Genomic DNA, 21371 nt, shown 5'->3' on the forward strand with positions numbered 1-21371 from the left:
GCGGAATCGCGGCACCGGAGCCTCCGGTGACTGCAATATGTTAACAAAAACCGCAGATTCGGGGAGGAGGGGACCTGTTCCTGACCTTAGGAGGGGTGGTGCCTCCTCCCCGGACCTACGGAGGCTGTGATTGGCTGACAAACGCCGCTCAACCAATCACAGCCACTGTAATGTTCCAGCCATTTAAAATGACTGAAACATTGAAATCCAGCCCTGGCCAGTGCAGCTGTAGCACTGGCCATTGGCTGGAGCTGGGTGACCTCACTGGATCACCCTCCCCCAGCTCCAATGCTCTGATTGGAGAGATCGGCCTTGTGACCGATTTCTCCAATCACAGTGGAGCTGTTGCCGGTGACCGCCCCCATCAGCTTCACTTGTCGCTGCAGCACGCCAGCACACTGAGAACAGTGAGTGTACACAGTGCAATGGCAGGGCGACAAGCTCCGGTCCCATGCTGTTATGGACCGGAGCATGGGACCCGGAAGTTGCCGCGCTGCCATTGCACTGTACGAAAAGCGTCCCGATCCGCCGCCGCCGCTGCCCTCTGCGATCTGTCTCCCCGATCTCCTGCCCGCACCCTCACACCTCCCGATCCGCTGCCTCCGCCGCCCTCCATCTGCCACAGCTCCCCCCAATCTGCTGCCCGGCCCCTCACCTCCGTGCAGCAGATCGGAGGGAGCGGTAGCACTATGACAGATGGAGGAGGACAGGGATCGTGCACCCTGTCCTCCTCCATCTGTCAGTGCCACCGCTCCCTCCGATCTGCTGCCCGGCCCCTCCCCCTCGTGATCGGTGCCCGCCCCCTCCCCTCCGTGATGTGCTGCTCGCCCCCTCCCCTCCCCTCCGTGATGTGCTGCTCGCCCCCTCCCCTCCCCTCCGTGATGTGCTGCTCGCCCCCTCCCCTCCCCTCCGTGATGTGCTGCTCGCCCCCTCCCCTCCCCTCCGTGATGTGCTGCTCGCCCCCTCCCCTCCCCTCCCCTCCGTGATGTGCTGCTCGCCCCCTCCCCTCCCCTCCCCTCCGTGATGTGCTGCTCGCCCCCTCCCCTCCTCTCAGTGATGTGCTGCTCGCCCCCTCCCCTCCCCTCCGTGATGTGCTGCTCGCCCCCTCCCCTCCGTGATGTGCTGCTCGCCCCCTCCCCTCCGTGATGTGCTGCTCGCCCCCTCCCCTCCGTGATGTGCTGCTCACCCCCTCCCCTACATGATGTGCTGCTCGCCCCCTCCCCTACGTGATGTGCTGCACGCTCCCCCCACCTCTCACCCCAGTGGTCAGCTACCCACCCCCTCCCCTGTCACCGCCGTGATGTGCGCTCCCTCCCCTGTCACCGCCGTGATGTGCGCTCCCTCCCCTGTCACCGCCGTGATGTGCGCTCCCTCCCCTGTCACCGCCGTGATGTGCGCTCCCTCCCCTGTCACCGCCGTGAGGTGCGCTCCCTCCCCTGTCACCGCCGTGATGTGCGCTCCCTCCCCTGTCACCGCCGTGATGTGCGCTCCCTCCCCTGTCACCGCCGTGATGTGCGCTCCCTCCCCTGTCACCGCCGTGATGTGCGCTCCCTCCCCTGTCACCGCCGTGATGTGCGCTCCCTCCCCTGTCACCGCCGTGATGTGCGCTCCCTCCCCTGTCACCCCCGTGATCTGTGCTCCCTCACCTGTCACCCCCGTGATGTGTGCTCCCTCCCCTGTCACCCCCGTGATCTGCTGTCCACTCTCCCTCCACCTCTCACCCCCGTGATCTGCGCGCTCTCACCTCTCACCCCCGTGATCTGTGCTCCCTCACCTGTCACCCCCGTGATCTGTGCTCTCCCTCACCTCTCACCCCCGTGATCTGTGCTCTGCTCACCTGTCTCTTCCGTGATCTGTGCTCTGCTCACCTGTCTCCTCCGTGATCTGCGCTGCGCTCCCTCCCCCACCTCTCACCCTACCCGATCTGCTGCCTCCTTCATCTCCTGTGATCCAGCTGCCTAGATCCATCCTGTAGGGTAACTATCTCCAATCTCACCTCCCACTCCCCTTCCCACCGATCCCTCCCAACCCGCTCCCTCCCCCCATCCTCTGCCGCTACTGCATCCACTGCGCCCTCTCCCATCCGCCCCCACCTTATCCCAGCCGCCGTCTTACAATCACAGATGCTCCCTTTAGATGCCGCTGCCCCCCCATCTGCTGCCGCCCTATCTGCCGCCCCCTCCCCCCCATCTTCCGCTGGTTTTTTTTTTCTATCCCATGGGGGTCTAGTTTCCAAAATGGGGTCACATGTGGGGGAGCTCCACTGTTTCGGCACCTCAGGGGGTCTCCAAACAGCATGGAATACGCTAATTATCCCAGACAATTTTGCATTTGAAACGTCAAATGACGCTCCTTGCCTTCCGAGCCCTGCTGTGCGCCCAAATATTTGAGTTCCACCACATATGAGGTATCTGCGTACTCAGGAGAAATTGCACAATACATTTTATGGTGCAATTTTTCCTGATACCCTTGTGAAAAAAAAGCTACCTGGTTGAAGTAACAATTTTGTGGTAAAAACGTTTTTTTTTATTTTCACGGCTCAACTCTATTAACTTTTGTGAAGCCCCCAGAGGCTCAAAGTGCTCAATAAACATCTAGATAAATTCCATGAGGGGTCTAGTTTCCAAAATGGGGTCACATGTGGGGGAGCTCCACTGTTTCGGCACCTCAGGGGCTCTCCAAACGCAACATGGTGCGGCTAACGATTCCAGCTAATTTTCTGTTCAAAAAAGTCAAATGGCGCTCCTTCCCTTCCGAGTCCTGCCGTGCGCCCAAACAGTGGTTTTTCGCCACATATGAGGTATCTGCGTGTTCAGTAGAAATTGCCCAACAAATTTTGGGGGTTCATTTAATCCTTCTACCCTTGTGAATATGCAATATTTGAGGCTAAATTAACATTTTTGTTGCAAAAAGTAAAATGTTCATTTTTTCCTTCCACATTGCTTTAGTTACTGTGAAGCACCTGAAGGGTTAATAACCTTCTTGAATGTGGTTTTGAGTAGTCTGAGGGGTGCCGCTTTTGGAATGGTGTCACTTTTGGGTGTTCTGTGTCATGTAGACCTTTCAAAATTGCTTCAAATGTGATGTGGTCCCTAAAAAAAGTGGCTTTGTAAATTTTGTTGTAAAAATGAGAAATTGCTCATAAAATTTGAACCCCCATAACTTCCTTAAATTTTTTTTTTCCCCAAAATTGTTCTGATGTAAAATAGACATGTGGGAAATGTTATTTATTAATTATTTTGTGTCATATGTCTCGTTGGTTTTAGAGCATAAAAATTCAAAGTTTGAAAATTACAAAATTTTCAAAATTTTCGCAAAATTTCCATTTTTTTCACAAAGAAATGCAAAAAATATCGGCCTAAATTTACCACTAACATGAAACCCAATATGTCACGAAAAAACAATCTCAGAATCACCGGGATCCGCTGAAGCGTTCCAGAGTTATAACCTCATAAAGTGACACTGGTCAGAATTGCAAAAAATGGCCTGGTCTTTAGGGTCAAAATAGGCTTGTGGCTGAAGGGGTTAAAGGCAAACATACTGGTATACCAAGGAAGACATCAAAGCATCAACACAAGAAACTTAAAGCAATATGTCTCCAAAACAGGAAATGCACAACAAAACAAATGAGGAACGAATGGGAGGAAACTGGAGTCAATGTCTGTGACCGAACTGAAAGAAACCGCCTAAAGAAAATGGGATTTACATACAGAAAAGCTAAACAATAAAAGATGACTGCCTGAAGAGAACATGTAAATTTCCACAGACATTGATGATATGCGGGGCTGCATGTCAGGTAAAGGCACTGGGGAGATGCTTGTCATTACATCTTCAATAAATGCCCACGTTTACATTGAAATTTTGGACACTTTTCTTATCCCATTAACTAAAAGGATGTTTGGGGATGATGAAATCATTTATCAAAATGATAATACATCCTGCCATAGAGCAAAAACTGTGAAAACATTTCTTGAAAGAAGACACATAAGGTCAATGACATGGTCTGTAAATAGTTTGGATCTCAATCCAATTGAAAATCTTTGGTGGAAGCTGAAGAAAATAGTCCATGACAAGGCTCCAACCTGAAAAGCTGATCTGGCAACAGCAATCAGAGAAAGTTGGAGCCAGATTGATGATGAGTACTGTTTGTCACTCATTAAGTCCATGCCTCAAAGACTGCAAGCTGTTATAAAAGCCAGGGGTGGTGCGACAAAATACTAGTGATGTACTGGAGTGTTCTATTGTTTGTTTGTTTTTCATGATTCCGTAATTTTTTCCTCATAATTGAGTGATTTCATAATTTTTCCCCTTGTTTGGTCTTGAAAAGTAACCGTTACTGGCTAGCACATTATGTTTTCATGATTTTTTTTAGTGTTTCTTAAAGCCAGAAAGTTGACTTTTGAAATGACTTTAGTTTTGTGCCATGTCTGTGATCTGCTTTTTTTAAACACAAGTAAACAACTGAATGAACATCCTCAGACCCAGATAAGTCCAGAATTTTTGCCAGGGGTTGTAGTAGCATAGCTAAAGAGCTGTTTAAAAAAATATTTCTACAGATCCTTTATGATATGCTAATGAGTGCAGGGACTAATCGCAATGGCGTTAGTTTCTGTACTCATTTCGCCCTCTCATACGCTCCTCACCGCTGATGATGCTGCATTTAATAGCATATTAACATGCCCCTGTGGCCGTACTAACATGCTAAGTGGGTGGAATGAGCACAGGAAATAATACCCATGTGACTAGTCCCTGCCTGCTGCCATTCCTGAGCATACTCTGCACTGATGTTGAATTGATCCCATAGCTAAATCCTCTTTAGGACATGGTTGTGGCATTTGCTTGACTTTCTTGTTGCCCTAAAGACTTTTTCACAGGAATTGAACCTCTCTTTTTGAAGTTCTTGATGATCCTATAAATGGTTGTTTTAGCAGCAATCTTACAAGCAGCAATGTCCGTATATTTAAAGTTCTTTTCATGTAAAGCAATAATGACTGCACGTGTTTTCTTGGAAAAAAAATTAGTTCACAGAGGAAGACAATGACTTAATGATTTTAAGCACCAGCCTCCTTTAATCATTTGCTCTTACAGTATGTATCAATCAGCACGACAAAGTGATATCAGTTGCCTTGTCAGTGATATTAGTTGCTTTATCCACATTAATATTTTATCCAGAGCTAATAAGATGACAGAAATGATGTAAGCAGCTAATTTTGTGGCAAGGGTGATATTTAGTGGAAATGGGGGTTTTGTGATTAAATAAATTTTCATAGCAAGAAATTACTTAGCTTTTTTTGCAAATCTTCTGATCACTTGTCATAACATGCAAGAGTTAATGCAAATTGACACTATAAAAACTGTATCAGCCAATTTTGTACATATTAAAATTTGTGTCAGTCTCAACACTTCTGTTTAAACCAGATAACCTGGAAGTTTCTACATCTCATCTATACCACGAACACCTCCTTTTTAATATCCTTCCAGAAAGGTAACATGCACAGAAAATACATTACATCATTCTCGATATATCCATTCATTAATTTTATTTCTCAATAAAATACAGTAAAGTTTTCAATACATCTAAAAATGCTTAAAATATTATTTTCAATATTCTGAGGGTGTGCATTCCTCCACCACTAGTTTACACCAATTACTGACTTATGTTGCAATATTTAGTTACATTATTGCAAATTTGTGTATTTTGGGTCTTGTAAACATTATATTCTGACCATGTTGGCTGATGTTGATTGGATGGGTGGTCTTTGATTGCACTCTCGAACATTAATGGTGATGTTATGTTATACTTCGCAATCAGAACGGATCTTAACATGGGTATGCAAGAGCTTAATTTTTGGTACTGTCAGAGGTGACAGAGTATGGGACTTGGTGTATTGGGTGAGAAAGGAGGTCATGTAACTGAAGAACAGGGAGTTTGCTCTTGGAATTTGGAGTTACAAAGACTAGTGGTTAATGGTGTGTCCTTAAAAGGCAGGGATAAGTAATAGTCAGAGTTTCCACCATATTTCTTTTAGGAAATATGGAAAATGACCACTATATGAACTAGTATTTATGAAAGAAAAGTCTGAAATCAGGCTGAAATCTGGTAGAAGAGAGTAAGTAGGATGTTACTGTACTGGGGCTAAGTTGTGTGGATGCCTTTCGAGGCTTCCTTCAGGACCAGAGGTATGGTGGGAAAGTGTGACATAAAGTAACATGTTCCATGGAAGATAGTCTGAGATAATTGGATCTCACTAAGACATTTTTTAAGGCGGCAACAGATTAGAACATGGTAGGGTTTTTTATTGCCTAATTATTGGAAGACCTGTGATTAATTTCAAGCTATTTTTAGTAACCGGTGTCTTGCCTGAAAGCCTACTTGCTTGGCACAGCACCTCGTCGCATCATTCTTACTGTACTATGGTATAAGCTGTGCCTAAGAGGCCCTTATACAGTGTCTTAGATATCTACACAGTGTTGAACACTCACAAATTAATTTAATTATGATTTCACTCAAACTATGCTCAATTGGTACTTAAAAACTTATTGAGTGTAGAAAGGAGCTCTCGTGTACATGCACTATATACACTAATATTTACATGGTGCTGCAAAATTATTATCAATAGCTCACACCTCCACAACAGCAAAACATAAAATTACTGACACACTCAGATATGTCAGATTACACATGCTATATAACAATTTCCTACAGCAGGGGTCCTAACCTGTGGCTTGGTAGTCACATGTAGCTTGCATGCCCGTGATGTGGGGCTTTGACTGTCTTCCAGCTAGGTGCATTAGCACCAGGTCTTCCAATTAGCTATGAAGAGCAGGTCTCCAGAGGGTCAGTTTTGTAAGGAGCCCCCTACGGAAGAGCAGATCTGAATAGAGTAGGATAGGATCCTCTGGACTTTGGTATTCTGCCTCAGTGTTATTTCTGTGAAAAAGCTTTCACTGTCATTACACCAGTAATAAGGGCTCTAAGTGTCACAACTATGTGAGAACAAGAGTTGAATGTGATTCGTGACCGTTTTTCATGGCAAAATGTGGGTTTCAAGGTCACAAAGGTTTGGGGCCTTTGTCCTACAGTATAATATATTTCCTATGAAATGGTATTTTAAACATGATGCTACAGATTTATCAACACTGTCCAACAGAAAAACTATTTTTGTGCTTACAGCAACCAATCACAGTGCAGCAATTATTTTACCAGAGATCAGTTTAAAAAAATAAAGCTGGACTTGATATTCTTTGATGAACTTCTGTCTATAAAGGACATATTACCTTAATAATATATACATAATATAGAATGTTAACAATTGTTGGCTGCCATTATTCTTTTTGTGGTGAGCCACAAATCAGTCATTTTGAACTTAAGCAATTATTTTAACAAAAAATTCTAATTATATGGGGACAATATGGAGACACCTTACTTGTACAAGCTGCAGAAGGGGAATCCAAAGGAGATCGGTAGAAGTTCATGTCACATGTGCAAACAGTGGATGACTCTTGATTAGTATAGCTGTACTGAGGACAAGGAAAACAGTTCTGCAGGCGACTTGACATCTTATAAAATCCAGGAGGACAAGCTGTGACAAAAAAAGAGAAATACAATTGAGTTTTTCCAAGCAACATATATTATATATACATATATACAGTATATACAGAAAATAGAAGAGATCCGGCAAAGAATCGGGAAATCCAGGTGGCATAAAACTTCTATTTTCTGGTTACCCAGGACTTGCTCCCAGTCTATATTGTGTATATATATATGTATATATATATATATATATATATATATATATATACAGTTAGGTCCAGAAATATTTGGACAGTGACACAAGTTTTGTTATTTTAGCTGTTTACAAAAACATGTTCAGAAATACAATTATATATATAATATGGGCTGAAAGTGCACACTCCCAGCTGCAATATGAGAGTTTTCACATCCAAATCGGAGAAAGGGTTTAGGAATCATAGCTCTGTAATGCATAGCCTCCTCTTTTTAAAGGGACCAAAAGTAATTGGACACGGGACTCTAAGGGCTGCAATTAACTCTGAAGTCGTCTCCCTCGTTAACCTGTAATCAATGAAGTAGTTAAAAGGTCTGGGGTTGATTACAGGTGTGTGGTTTTGCATTTGGAAGCTGTTGCTGTGACCAGACAACATGCGGTCTAAGGAACTCTCAATTGAGGTGAAGCAGAACATCCTGAGGCTGAAAAAATAGAAAAAATCCATCAGAGAGATATCAGACATGCTTGGAGTAGCAAAATCAACAGTCGGGTACATTCTAAGAAAAAAGGAATTGACTAGTGAGCTTGGGAACTCAAAAAGGCCTGGGCGTCCACGGATGACAACAGTGGTGGATGATCGCCGCATACTTTCTTTGGTGAAGAAAAACCCATTCACAACATCAACTGAAGTCCAGAACACTCTCAGTGAAGTAGGTGTATCTGTCTCTAAGTCAACAGTAAAGAGAAGACTCCATGAAAGTAAATACAAAGGGTTCACATCTAGATGCAAACCATTCATCAATTCCAAAAATAGACAGGCCAGAGTTACATTTGCTGAAAAACACCTCATGAAGCCAGCTCAGTTCTGGAAAAGTATTCTATGGACAGATGAGACAAAGATCAACCTGTACCAGAATGATGGGAAGAAAAAAGTTTGGAGAAGAAAGGGAACGGCACATGATCCAAGGCACACCACATCCTCTGTAAAACATGGTGGAGGCAACGTGATGGCATGGGCATGCATGGCTTTCAATGGCACTGGGTCACTTGTGTTTATTGATGATATAACAGCAGACAAGAGTAGCCGGATGAATTCTGAAGTGTACCGGGATATACTTTCAGCTCAGATTCAGCCAAATGCCGCAAAGTTGATCGGATGGCGCTTCATAGTACAGATGGACAATGACCCCAAGCATACAGCCAAAGCTACCCAGGAGTTCATTAGTGCAAAAAAGTGGAACATTCTGCAATGGCCAAGTCAATCACCAGATCTTAACCCAATTGAGCATGCATTTCACTTGCTCAAATCCAGACGGAAAGACCCACAAACAAGCAAGACCTGAAGGCTGCGGCTGTAAAGGCCTGGCAAAGCATTAAGAAGGAGGAAACCCAGCGTTTGGTGATGTCCATAGGTTCCAGACTTAAGGCAGTGATTGCCTCCAAAGGATTTGCAACAAAATATTGAAAATAAAAATATTTTGTTTGGGTTTGGTTTATTTGTCCAATTACTTTTGACCTCCTAAAATGTGGAGTGTTTGTAAAGAAATGTGTACAATTCCTACAATTTCTATCAGATATTTTTGTTCAAACCTTCAAATTAAACGTTACAATCTGCACTTGAATTCTGTTGTAGAGGTTTCATTTCAAATCCAATGTGGTGGCATGCAGAGCCCAACTCGCGAAAATTGTGTCACTGTCCAAATATTTCTGGACCTAACTGTATATATATATATATATATATATATATATATATATAAACTTATATTTAAGATGATCATAGAAGCATAGAAACAGATATTTACCTGAGTTCTCCAGTTTTATCTTAATATTTTATGTTATACATATATGAAAAGATACACAACTTTCTAATCAACCTGACTTGCGTTTTAAGGGTTATAGTGGTTTTCCGGTTTCAGAAAACTTCTGTCACCATGTTGCAGTAGTTTTAAAAAATAAACTCTGCTTAGCTTACACACCTTGCTCCATCACTTAAGGTCCCGTTACACGCTACGATTTATCTGACGATCTCTGTAGTGATGTGACACGCCCAGATCGTAGTTACGATTTGCCGAGATCGCTCATAAGTCGTTTATTAGCGGTCACACGTACACATCTCACAAACGACGCAAAATCGTTCAGCGATATACAGTATTGTCTGACCAAGGCGGTCGTGTGGATGTTGTTCGTCGTTTGCAGGGTATCAAACGTACCAATATGTCTGCTGCGTTCCAAACGATGAACAATATTTTGAAAGTGAACGACGTGTCAACGATCAACGATTTTCAACCTATTTGCGATCGTTCGGAGTCGCACGTAGGTGTCACACGCAAACGACATTGCTAACAATGCCGGATGTGCGTCACGGAATCCGTAACCCCAATGACATGTCGTCAGATAAATCGTAGCTTGTATCGCCACCTTTAGTCTAGACAAGTAGAAACTCAGTGCTGAACGGGTGAGTAAAGCACAATATGTTTTATTTTTTATTTAAATGACCTGCAGCAGATGGACAGGGATCTTCCAAAACTGAAAATCCCTTGAACTGCAATATATAGATTTTTTTTTCAAACAGCAATGGCACATATCAACCTGTGTATTATGGCTACATTTCCAGAAGTAATAGTTTATAAGGTGCCCCAACCACTTTAATTCCTTAGTTAGTACAATGTTAACCAGATAATAAGACAGGGACTTATACTTTTTTTACTCCAAAAGATGTGCTAGGGCTTATTTTCAGGGGCTGTCATATTTTTTTATTGGTGTCAGTGATTGGAATGTGTGATAATGAAAAGGAAATATTTACCCCGTTCTCTCACCCATAATCCCGCCCACTCCTCTGCACTGATGTCAGTGATTAGAAAGTGTGCTAATGGCAAATGAACATTCACCTTCTACCCCCCAATAATTCTTCCCACCCCTCTGTGTCGATGGCAATGATTGCAATGTTTGATAATAACAAATGAATAATCATCTTATTCTCTGATAATCCCTCCCACTCCTCCTATACCAGCCTCAGTGATTGGAACATTTATTATTGGCAAATGAATATTCACTGGTTCCCATAACCATAATTTTGTGCACCTCTCTGTGCCAGTTGTCAGGGATTAAGTAGGACACCTGTATTACTACCAGAGGATCACATCACAATGACGGATTGGCTATCTGCTACCCTCACCTTAGCGTGACAGCATAGAAATACATAGTGATACACTCGGGTCAGGAGAGCCACTGGCAAGTGTGATCCTCGTGCACTAATACAACAGTCTGACTGAATCACTGATGCCAGCAAAGAGGGCTAGATGGGGGAAGTGGGTGAATATTCATTTGCTGCTAACAAGTGTTCCAATCACTGATGCTGGCACAAAGGTTGGATGAAATTATGGCCTGGGGAATATTGTGAATATTCATTTGCCATTAAGAAACATTCTAATTATTGATGCCGGCACAGAGGGCTGGGTGGGATTATGGTCTAGGAAATACTGTGAATATTCATTTGCCATTAAGAAAAATTATAATCATTGATGTCGGCACAGTGGGGTGGGCAGGATTAGGCGTGGGGGAAGGGAGAAGAATATTAGTTTGATATTAAGGCACATTCCAATCACTGATGCCAGCACAGAATAGTGGACTGGATTATGGGCTGGGAAAGGGGGTAAATATTAATTTTCCATAAACTAGCCAATATATGAGTATAAACTTCCAGGGCTTACAACATCACAATGGGGCAATGTACACTAATAATAGTTACATATCCTGAAAGGGTTGCTCAAGTCCTGTTTCAAGATACTATTATAGTATGGTATGTAACTAGAGCTTATTTATGGAGTAGGGTTTATTTTATAATATATATATATATATATATGTATATATATATATATATATATATATATATATATATATGTACTCTAAAAGGCAAAAAAATCCTACTAAGGCTTATTTTTGAAGTGTTTTATTTTTGGGGAAACACAATATTTAATTAAAATGCAGTAATTAGATGCACTGATAAAAAGGAAAAGGGGAAAGGTGGAGAAGAGTTTTGAACATAATTAAACATTAACGTTTATTCATTAATTTAAGAGAATTATTTAAAATAGTCCTGGATCCCGACCATGAAAGATTCTTTGTGAGAGAAAAACTAGAGTCCCCAGATTTTCTGGTTAATGGAGTAGAATTTTCTCTTATTATAGCAGCAGTATGGATCTGGTAATCCAGTAGTATGTATCACTAACTCAACTTGTACAAATAAACTGTCAAAATGAACACAGCAGTTAGAGATAGCCGAGGGAGGTTAGTTATTGTGTGTTGTTACTGCAGTTATAGTGTTGAGAGACATTGCCACTATAATATCTTCTGGCAATTGGCAATCGGTAAGTGTATTTGTTGGTACATTTACCCTAGTACCGTGAATTGGCTATCTGTTTACAGTATTGGTTCCTATGTCACTGTTAAATTAAAAGCAAACAACATTTAATGAAACCTGAAACATTTTTTTACGCTATATATCAGCAGTTATAAACCAATGTCAGTTTTATATTGTGACAATATATTGTAAAGACTGTGCGTTCACACTTAAATGCCTCCACTGTCTATTAACAGTATTACTATATTAGTATTATTATAGCTCAGCATACAGCTGCTCTGAAAGAGATGGTGAAGAAGTAGATGGAAGAAAAGGGTTAATCCACGCTGCTAGAAGATTACTGAATATCGATGGAGATTAAAACATCTGATTTATTGTTCTACACATTTCAGACCTGTATATCCTCATCCTGAAGAGGGAGATATATAACATGGAATCGCATAGAAAAATAAAATCAGATTTTTTTTAATCTCTATCGATCTTCAGTGATCTTCCTCTGGCAGCACGGATTATCCTTTTCTTCCTTCTACCGTATTTTTCGGACTATAAAACGCACCGTACCATAAGATGTACCCTGGTTTTAGAGGAGTGAAATAGGAAAATAAAATTTTTAAGCAAAAAATAGCACACTGTTATGGGCCGAGGATCTGCTGCTGTCACTGTATGGGGCTAATTAAAAAAAAACAAACAAAAAAAAAACGGCGTGCGGTTCCGCCAATTTTGATAACCAGCCAAGATAAAGTCTCACAGCCGGGAGCTGGTATTCTCAGGCTGGGGAGACTCACATTATTGGGAGTCCCCCAAGCCTAAAAATATCAGCCAGCAGCCACCCAGAAATGCATCCATTAGATGCGACAGTCCTGAGACTTTTCCCAGCTCATCCTGATCTCCCTGATGTGGTGGCAATCGGGGTAATAAGGAGTTAATGGCAACAGCCCATAGCTGCCACTAAGTCCTAGCTTAGTGATGGCAGGCGTCTATGAGACACCCCCTCATCACTAAGGTGTAAGTGAAAGTAAATAAACATAAACACATAAAAATCCTTTATTTGAAATTATTATATGAAATTACTAATCCTTAATTCACCCAGGTCCGATGTAATCCACACGACGTCCCACGACGCATCCAGCTCTGCTACATCTTGCAATCACAGAGAGCAGCCATAGAACACGACAGCTTTCTTTGAGGGTCAGGCCGGAAGTGAAGTGAGCCGCCAGGACCAGCGATAACTCCTGCTGTCACCACACATCACGTGACTGAAGTCACCGCGGATCTCGCGGTCACTTCAGCCGCGGCCGGATTTGCGGTAACAGGTGGAGGACTCCCGCTGTATACTCACCTCTCCTCACTCCACGCAGCATCGCTCACTTCCTGTCTTTGCCAGCTGACCAGTGTGGAGCCGTGTGTACAGTGATGATGTCATCGCTGTGCTCACCGCTCTCCACACACAGCGTGCCGGCAGACAGGAGGACACCACAATGCTGCAGGGGAACAGTGAGTATACCGTACTTATTCACTGCCCCCCCGCGCTGATGATGGTGCATGAGGGGCAGAGAATACAGCCGCACATGATCACTCCAGGCTGTAGTTGCCAGGGGTGATCACGCGGGCTGGCTCTTTAGTATGCGCGCATCCCCCACCCATCATCCCGCCCACCTGTCAGCACCAGATTCAGGGCTGAGAGATGATGGACGGAATGATGGGCGTGCATATTAAATGAGCAGGGCCACGAGGTCTCAGCAGGCGCTGCTACAGCCTGCTCCTGCCTCTGATGACCCGCTCCACCACGACCGCAACCGCCTTCACCCGCTCCACCACCACTGCACCACAGTCATCGGACTATAAGATGCACCCCCCACTTTCTCCCAAAATTTGGGAGAAAAAAATGCGTCTTATAGTCTGAAAAATACGGTACTTCATCACTATCTTCATGGGTTCTGCAGCAGCCATCCTTATGATGTGGTTTTAGTGGTTGTGGTATTTAACACAACCACACCAGGATTTTGCACCTATTAAACGCTTTCTGGTACCACCGGATAAGACACCATTTGTGCTCCCCCTTTCTTTGTCTTTTCAGTTTTTCTAATGTACTGAAATAGTGAAATAAATGGCTGCCGGCAAATGCGCTATAAGCCTTTGTGTGCCTAGTACCACCTTCCCCGTTTCCCTCTTTTTGGTGCTGCAGAGCAGACTCTTGTGAATACATATGTAAAGATAACACTTACTACATAGGAATTAGAAGCATTATTTAAAAGGGTTGTGTAGACTAGAGATGAGTGAATCAGCCGCGGTTCGGCTCGAGCTCGGTTCGCCGAACCGAGGTCCCATTCGAGTTCGGTTCGGCGAACGTTCGACGAACCAAACTCGAACCAATAGAAAAGAATGGGAGGCAATCACAAACACATAAAAACGCATTATAAATGTACACATACAGTTAATAAACATTGCCATAACACTTACCGGTGCCCGCGATGCGTCCTGCACTCTGTCTCCTGTCACTATTCCTTCCGATGATCGCTGCGTCCTCCCGATAACCAGCACTGACAGGACCTTCCGTGACGTCGTCAAAATAGCCATGTGACCAGTCACATGGCTATTATCTCATTGGCTACAGACTGGTCACATGGCTTTGACGTCATGTCCTGTCCTAGGTCCTGTCATTGCACTCTCCGGTACACGGTGCACATTTGTGTATTGCCGTGTACCGTCGACATGCTCTAGCACACGGTCGACTCCTCGTTCAGTTAGGGACCGGCTGACACAGCCGGTCATTAACGGAGATCACCGTTACCGTAGCAACGCAGTTAGCGGTGACGTCGCCGCTAACCGCGGCTCCGGGAATCACATGATCAGAGCACCGTTGCTATGGTAACGCGTCTGTCAGCGTTACCGCTGTTACCGCTAACAGCCAGCAGCACTGATCTCTCACGGACTGAAGGCTGCACGGGAAGCAGCGTCTTCCCCCATGCAGCAGTGATGTAGCAGAGCTGCATTTGTTGAACGAGAAAGACAGAAGACCATGAATCGTGGAGGGCTGACAGGGGGTAATAAAGATGGAGTCTCTAATGTGTCTGTGTATTTATTTCTATTAAAGTATTTTTTCTCTGTGTGGTGTCTTTTTTTTAACCCTTTATTGGAGATTCTTAATGGCCGGGTCAAACGTGCCTGACATTAAGAATCTCTGGCTTAATACTAGCTAGTAAAATAAAGCTAGTATTAACTCATTATTACCCAGCAAGCCACCCGGCTTCAGGGCTGTTGGAAGAGTTGGATACAGCGCCAGAAGATGGCGCTTCTATGAAAGTGCCATTTTCTGGGGCGGCTGCGGACTGCAATTGGCAGCAGAGGCGCCCAGAAACCTCGGGCTAACCAGTGCTGCGGATTCCAATCCCCAGTTGCCTAGTTGTACCTGGCTGGACACAAAAATGGGGCGAAGCCCACGTCATTTGTTTTTTAATTATTTCATGAAATAAGTGAAATAATTAAAAAAAACGGGCTTCCCTATATTTTTGGTTCCCAGCCGGGTACAAATAGGCAACTGGGGGTTGGAGGCAGCCCGTGGCTGCCTGCTGTACCTGGCTAGCATACAAAAATATTTTTGTGTCCAGCCAGGTACAACTGGGCAGCTGGGGATTGGAATCCGCAGCACAGGTTGGCCTGAGCTTTCTGGGCCCCACTGCTGCGAATTGCAGTCTGCAGCCACCTCAGAAAATGGCACTTTCATAGAAGCGCCATCTTCTGGCGCTGTATCCAACTCTTCCAGCACCTGCCTGCTATACCTGGCTAGCATACAAAAATATGGCGAAGCTCACGTCCTTTTTTTTCTAGTTTTTTGGCAAAAAAAAATAAAAATGCTTTCCTGGATTTTCCATTGCTAGTGAAGGTAACACCAAGCAGTGGGGGATAGCAGCCAGTAGCTGCTTGAATTACCCTTAGCTAGCAATACAAAAAATGCAGCGGGAGCCCATATATATTTTTTTAATTATTTATTTAAATAACTAAAAACAAAATGGGCTTCCCTGTATTTTGATTGCTGGACATCACAGTGCTGTAAAAATAAATCTTTAAAAAAAATGACGTAGCGCTCCGCGGTATTTTTGATTCTCAGCGCAGATAAAACAGACAGCTATGGGTTGCCACCCCCATCTGCCTGCCGTTACCTTGGTTGGCAATCAAAATACAGGGAAGCCCATTAATTTTTTCTATTTAAAAAATAGTTAAAAAAAAAATGACGTTGGGTCCCCCCATTTTTGATAGCCAGCTAGGGTAAAGCAGACGGCTGTAGCCTGAAAACCACAGCTGGCAGCTTTACCGTGGTTCTGGAGCCAATGTGGAGGTCCCCCCAGGCTCTTTTTTTATAATTATTTTATAAATATTAATAACTACACAAAAAAAGTAGGGTCCCCCCCAAATTGGATCACCAGCCAAGGTAAAGCGGACAGCTGTGGTCTGGTATTCTTTGGGTGGGAAGGTCCATAGTTATTGGGCCTTCACAGCCTAAAAATAGCAGGCCGCAGGCACCACAGATGTGGCGCATCCACTAGATGCGCCAATCCTGGCGCTTCACCCCAGCTCATCCCGTGCCCTGGTGCAGTGGCAAACGGGGTGATAAATCGGGTTGATACTAGCTGTAAAGTCACCTGAGATCAAGCCCAGCAGATTGTGATGTCATGGCGTCCATTAGATACCCAACATCATAAACTGTCAGTACTAACAAAAAAAAATCGACAAAAGAAATTTATTTGAAAAAACAGTCCCCAAAACATTCCCTCTTTCACCAATTTATTGTAAGAAAAAAAATAAAGGGGTCCCACGACGACTCTGAACCGTCTAGAATATGGGGGGAGACACTCAGGGAACGTATCCCCCATTTTCTAGGAGTGCAGACCCTTCATGTGAGGAGTGTGGGTGCAATGAATCTGCACTCACTCTCCCCGGGTCCACAGCAGCAGAGTCCATGTTGTAATGGTTGCTACCAAAGCTGCAATGCCCTACTCATGAGGTAAGGGCATGCCTAATCAGGAGAACTATTCTACATTTCCAAATATTGGTATTTGCCGATATTATTGCTATTCCACCAACTATATATTGGGGATAGGATCTTGGAGATGGAATACCCCTTTAAGTCCAGTTATCCAGCTGAATGAATACTTAAAAACAGAGGTCGCTATTTAGATGTGTTTTCTTGTGGCGTATAACGGACTCTCATGTTTAGTAGTCGTTCAGCAGGGAAACTATAAAAGCAAATCCCTCCATTTGGAAATGTAGTATATAGCTCTCCTGATCAATTATGTTCCTTACCTCATGAGCAGGGCATTGCAGTAATAATAATAATTTATTCATTTATATAGCGTTATTAATTCCATAGCGCTGTATGTCTTTGGAGTGTGGGAGGAAACCCACACAAACACGGGGAGAACATACAAACTCCTTGCAGATGGTGTCCTTGGTGAGAATCGAACCCAGGACCTCAGCGCTGCAAGCCTGCAGTGCTAACCACTGAGCCACCGTGCCGCCCATTTAGCTTACAGATGCATAACCACCACTCACTGTGTCTGAACACAGGAAGCTGAGCTGACAGCCGCTCTGTGCATGCGGCAGCGTCTATTGTGAAGTAGAGGGCCGTGGGGGGATCAACGCTGCACAGGTATCGTGGGACACCGGGGAACACCGGTGGAGTTAAAGGGGGTGACCTGGCAGGGCCTGGGGAGGAGTTTTCTGTCGCATGTGTCATGGCACATGCGACAGAAATCAGAGGAGTAGGGTGAATGCGGCCGGCGCGCTGTTGTGCGCGCAGCCATCTTGGATTTTTGGGAGGGCATCAGGGGGGGCACTTTGGTGACACTGGGGGACCGGAGGGGACCGGAAAGGAGATTTATCATAATTGTTCATGCCAGATGGGAGATAAATATTTTTTTACCGACGCTGTCATTTACTGTAACGTGATCATCGGTGTACGGTGTATACCTGTGATCACGTGAGCGGGGACCGGAAAAACCGTCCTGAATCAGGATCTCCAGGGTCTCAGCTAGCCCTGAAACCCCGGAGATTTTCTGACGCTGGGGGGCGTTATTCACTTATTTCTGCCTGCTGTTTATAAACTGCAGATTAGAGAAAGGCTACATTGACACGACTGATCCGTTTTTGTGGTCTGCAAAAAACAGTCCATTTTTTTTCACGGGTGCATCCGTGTGGCATCCGTTTCCGTTCTGTAGACGATCCATATGTCATCTGTTTTTCATCCGTGTGCCTTCTGTTTTTTTTGTGTACTGCAAAGAAACTGAAGGAGGGAAAATACATAAATTTACCCAGGATCCATAACTTCAACCTACATGAGACGGTCACATGTTCACTCCAGTGCCATTTTCTACTGCTTTTCACAGCATAGAGCTCTCTGGTGATTTTCCTGTGCCTGTACACTTCATATCTGTCATTATAATGGCAGAAAGACACATAATGTCCCACTCTCCTGCATTTTGTAATTTTGCACCCTTTTGGTGCCTTTCATGTGGCACTAAGGGGTGCTTAGCTTTGTATTTAGCCAAAAAAATGAAAAAAAAATGACGTGGGGTTTCCCCTATTTTTGTAGCCAGCTAGGGTAAAGCAGATGGCTGCAGCCTGCAGACCCCAGCTGGCAGCCTCACCTTGGCTGGTAATCCAAAACTGAGGGCACCCCACGCTGTTATTTTAAATTAAATAAATAATTTTAAAAAAAAACCACGTAGGGGTCCCCCCAAAATTGGATCACCAGCCAAGGTAAAGCAGACAGCTGGGGTCTGATATTCTCAGACTAGGGAGGTCCATGGTTATTGGACTCTCCCCAGCCTAAAAATAGCAGGCCGCAGCCGCCCCAGAAGTGGCGCATCCATTAGATGCGCCAATCCTGGTGCTTCGCCCCAGCTCATCCCGTGCCCTGGTGCGGTGGCAAACGGGGTAATATATGGGGTTAATACCAGATGTGTAATGTCACCTGGCATCAAGCCCTGGGGTTGGTGAGGTCAGGCGTCTATCAGATACCCGACATCACCAACCCAGTCAGTAATAAAAAAAATAGACGACAAACACATTTTTATTTGAAAAAACACTCCCCAATACATTCCCTCTTTAACCAATTTATTAGAAAGAAAAACAAATCCAGGTCTGGTGTAATCCAAGAGGTTGCCATGACGATCCACACTGTCCCAGTCAATGAAGAGCAGGAGGTTCCCCATTGGCTGGGAGAGCAGTGCAGTGACCTGAGCTAACATCTATGGGTCAGCACAGGTCACTGCAGGGGATGACAAGTGCTGCTGTCAGCGAGGTACATTACCTGCGCTGATCTCCTGCACTCCTGACAGCACCTGTCACTGAGTTCAATGACCTTCACAGTCAAGTATCGCGAGAGGCCCGTGACGTCACCGCTAGTCAGTCTCGGGTCGGAAGCGAGAGAAGGTGATGTGACAAGCGGCGGCCATGGAGGACAGTGACAGAGCTGAGGTCGGGACTTCATCACCGCAGGTAAGCCGAGCGGGACCATGTGTGCAGAGTGCCAGGTGGGCGGAGCCTAGCGGGGTAATGTGTGCAGAGTGCCAGGTGTGCAGAGTGCCAGGTGGGCGGAGCCTAGCGGGGTAATGTGTGCAGAGTGCCAGGTGTGCAGAGTGCCAGGTGGGCGGAGCCTAGCGGGACCATGTGGGCAGAGTGCCAGGTGTGCAGAGTGCCAGGTGGGTGGAGCCTAGCGGGGAAATGTGTGCAGAGTGCCAGGTGGGTGGAGCCTAGCGGGACCATGTGTGCAGAGTGCTAGATGTGCAGAGTGCCAGGTGGGCGGAGCCTAGCAGGGAAATGTGTGCAGAGTGCAAGGTGGGCGGAGCCTAGCGGGACCATGTGTGCAGAGTGCCAGGTGGGCAGAGCCTAGCGGGACCATGTGTGCAGAGTGCCAGGTGGGCGGAGCCTAGCGGGACCATGTGTGCAGAGTGCCAGGTGGGCGGAGCCTAGCAGGACCATGTGTGCAGAGTGCCAGGTGGGCGGAGCCTAGCGGGGTAATGTGTGCAGAGTGCCAGGTGGGCGGAGCCTAGCGGGACCATGTGTGCAGAGTGTCAGGTGGGTGGAGCCTAGCGGGACCATGTGTGCAGAGTGCCAGGTGGGCGGAGCCTAGCGGGACCATGTGTGCAGAATGTCAGGTGGGCGGAGCCTAGCGGGACCATGTGTGCAGAGTGCCAGGTGGGCGGAGCCTAGCGGGACCATGTGTGCAGAGAGCCAGGTGGGCGGAGCCTAGCGGGACCATGTGTGCAGAGTTCCAGGTGGGCGGAGCCTAGCGGGACCATGTGTGTAGAGTGTCAGGTGGGTGGAGCCTATCAGGACCATGTGTGCAGAGTGGCAGGTGGGCGGAGCCATGTGTGCTGGCGGCGGAGTGCGAAGTGGTTGGAGCCTAGTGGGGTCATGTGGTCATGCTGAGGACGTCAGTGTCATGGACTGCATGGTTGGGGACAGGTGAGTGTGTGTGTGTGTGTATGTATGTGTACATGCCGCGTGCAGGAGGGGGTGGAGCGAGCTGAGCGGGGAAGTGTCGGCTTCCTGCACACGTAACTAGGATAAATATCGGGTTACTAACCAAAGCACTTTGCTTGGATACCCGATGTTTAACTTGGTTCCCACTTCTGGCAGACTGCCAGCGATGGCTCCTGCACACTGTAGCTGTAAAAAGCCCTGCTTTTTGCTGCTAGAACCGTTCTCGAACGTAACTAGAACTATCGAACTTTAGCAAAAAGCTCGAGTTCTAGTTCGATGTAGAACAGCCCCCAAAATCACTCGAACCGCGAACTGGAGAACCGCGAACCGCTCTCAACTCTAGTGAAGACTAAATCCACAAGTCTGCAGTCCCTCTATGTGTCACTCTATGACTACAGACTAGGGAATCCATTTATTGCATGAACTGTGTGCTGTGCAGATTCTCCAATGTTGGAGCCAGGAATGGCCATCATGTGGCCACGAGTATGCTATATCCATACTCCCAACCACATTCTGACTAGAGTGACTGCAGACTTGTAGATTTAGGCGGGCTTTGCACGCTGCGACATCGGTAACAATGTGTTACCGATGCTGCAGCGATAGTCCCGCCCCCGTCGCACGTGCAATATCTAGTGAAAGCTGCCGTAGCGATTATTATCGCTACGGCAGTTTCACACGCACATACCTGCCGTGCGACGTCCCTCTGGCCGGCGACCCGCCTCCTTCCTAAGGGGCGAGTCGTGCGGCGTCACAGCGACGTCACACGGCAGGCGGCCAATTGAAGTGGAGGGGCGGAGATG

The 21371-nt window shown here is 45.7% G+C and overlaps 1 protein-coding gene across 1 annotated transcript in view; it reads right to left on the reverse strand.

The window, feature by feature from the left end:
- The window catches only part of EPHA10 (EPH receptor A10), a 1151424-nt gene that overhangs the window by 662738 nt on the left and 467315 nt on the right, over window positions 1-21371 (reverse strand). Inside the window, exon 4 of the mRNA XM_075336054.1 lies at window positions 7428-7583. Within this exon, the coding sequence (XP_075192169.1) occupies window positions 7428-7583 (156 nt within the window). The remainder of the gene's footprint in view (window positions 1-7427; window positions 7584-21371) is intronic.

This window comes from Anomaloglossus baeobatrachus, chromosome 2 (genome assembly GCF_048569485.1).
Source record: "Anomaloglossus baeobatrachus isolate aAnoBae1 chromosome 2, aAnoBae1.hap1, whole genome shotgun sequence".
In the NCBI taxonomy this organism is placed as follows: domain Eukaryota; kingdom Metazoa; phylum Chordata; class Amphibia; order Anura; family Aromobatidae; genus Anomaloglossus; species Anomaloglossus baeobatrachus.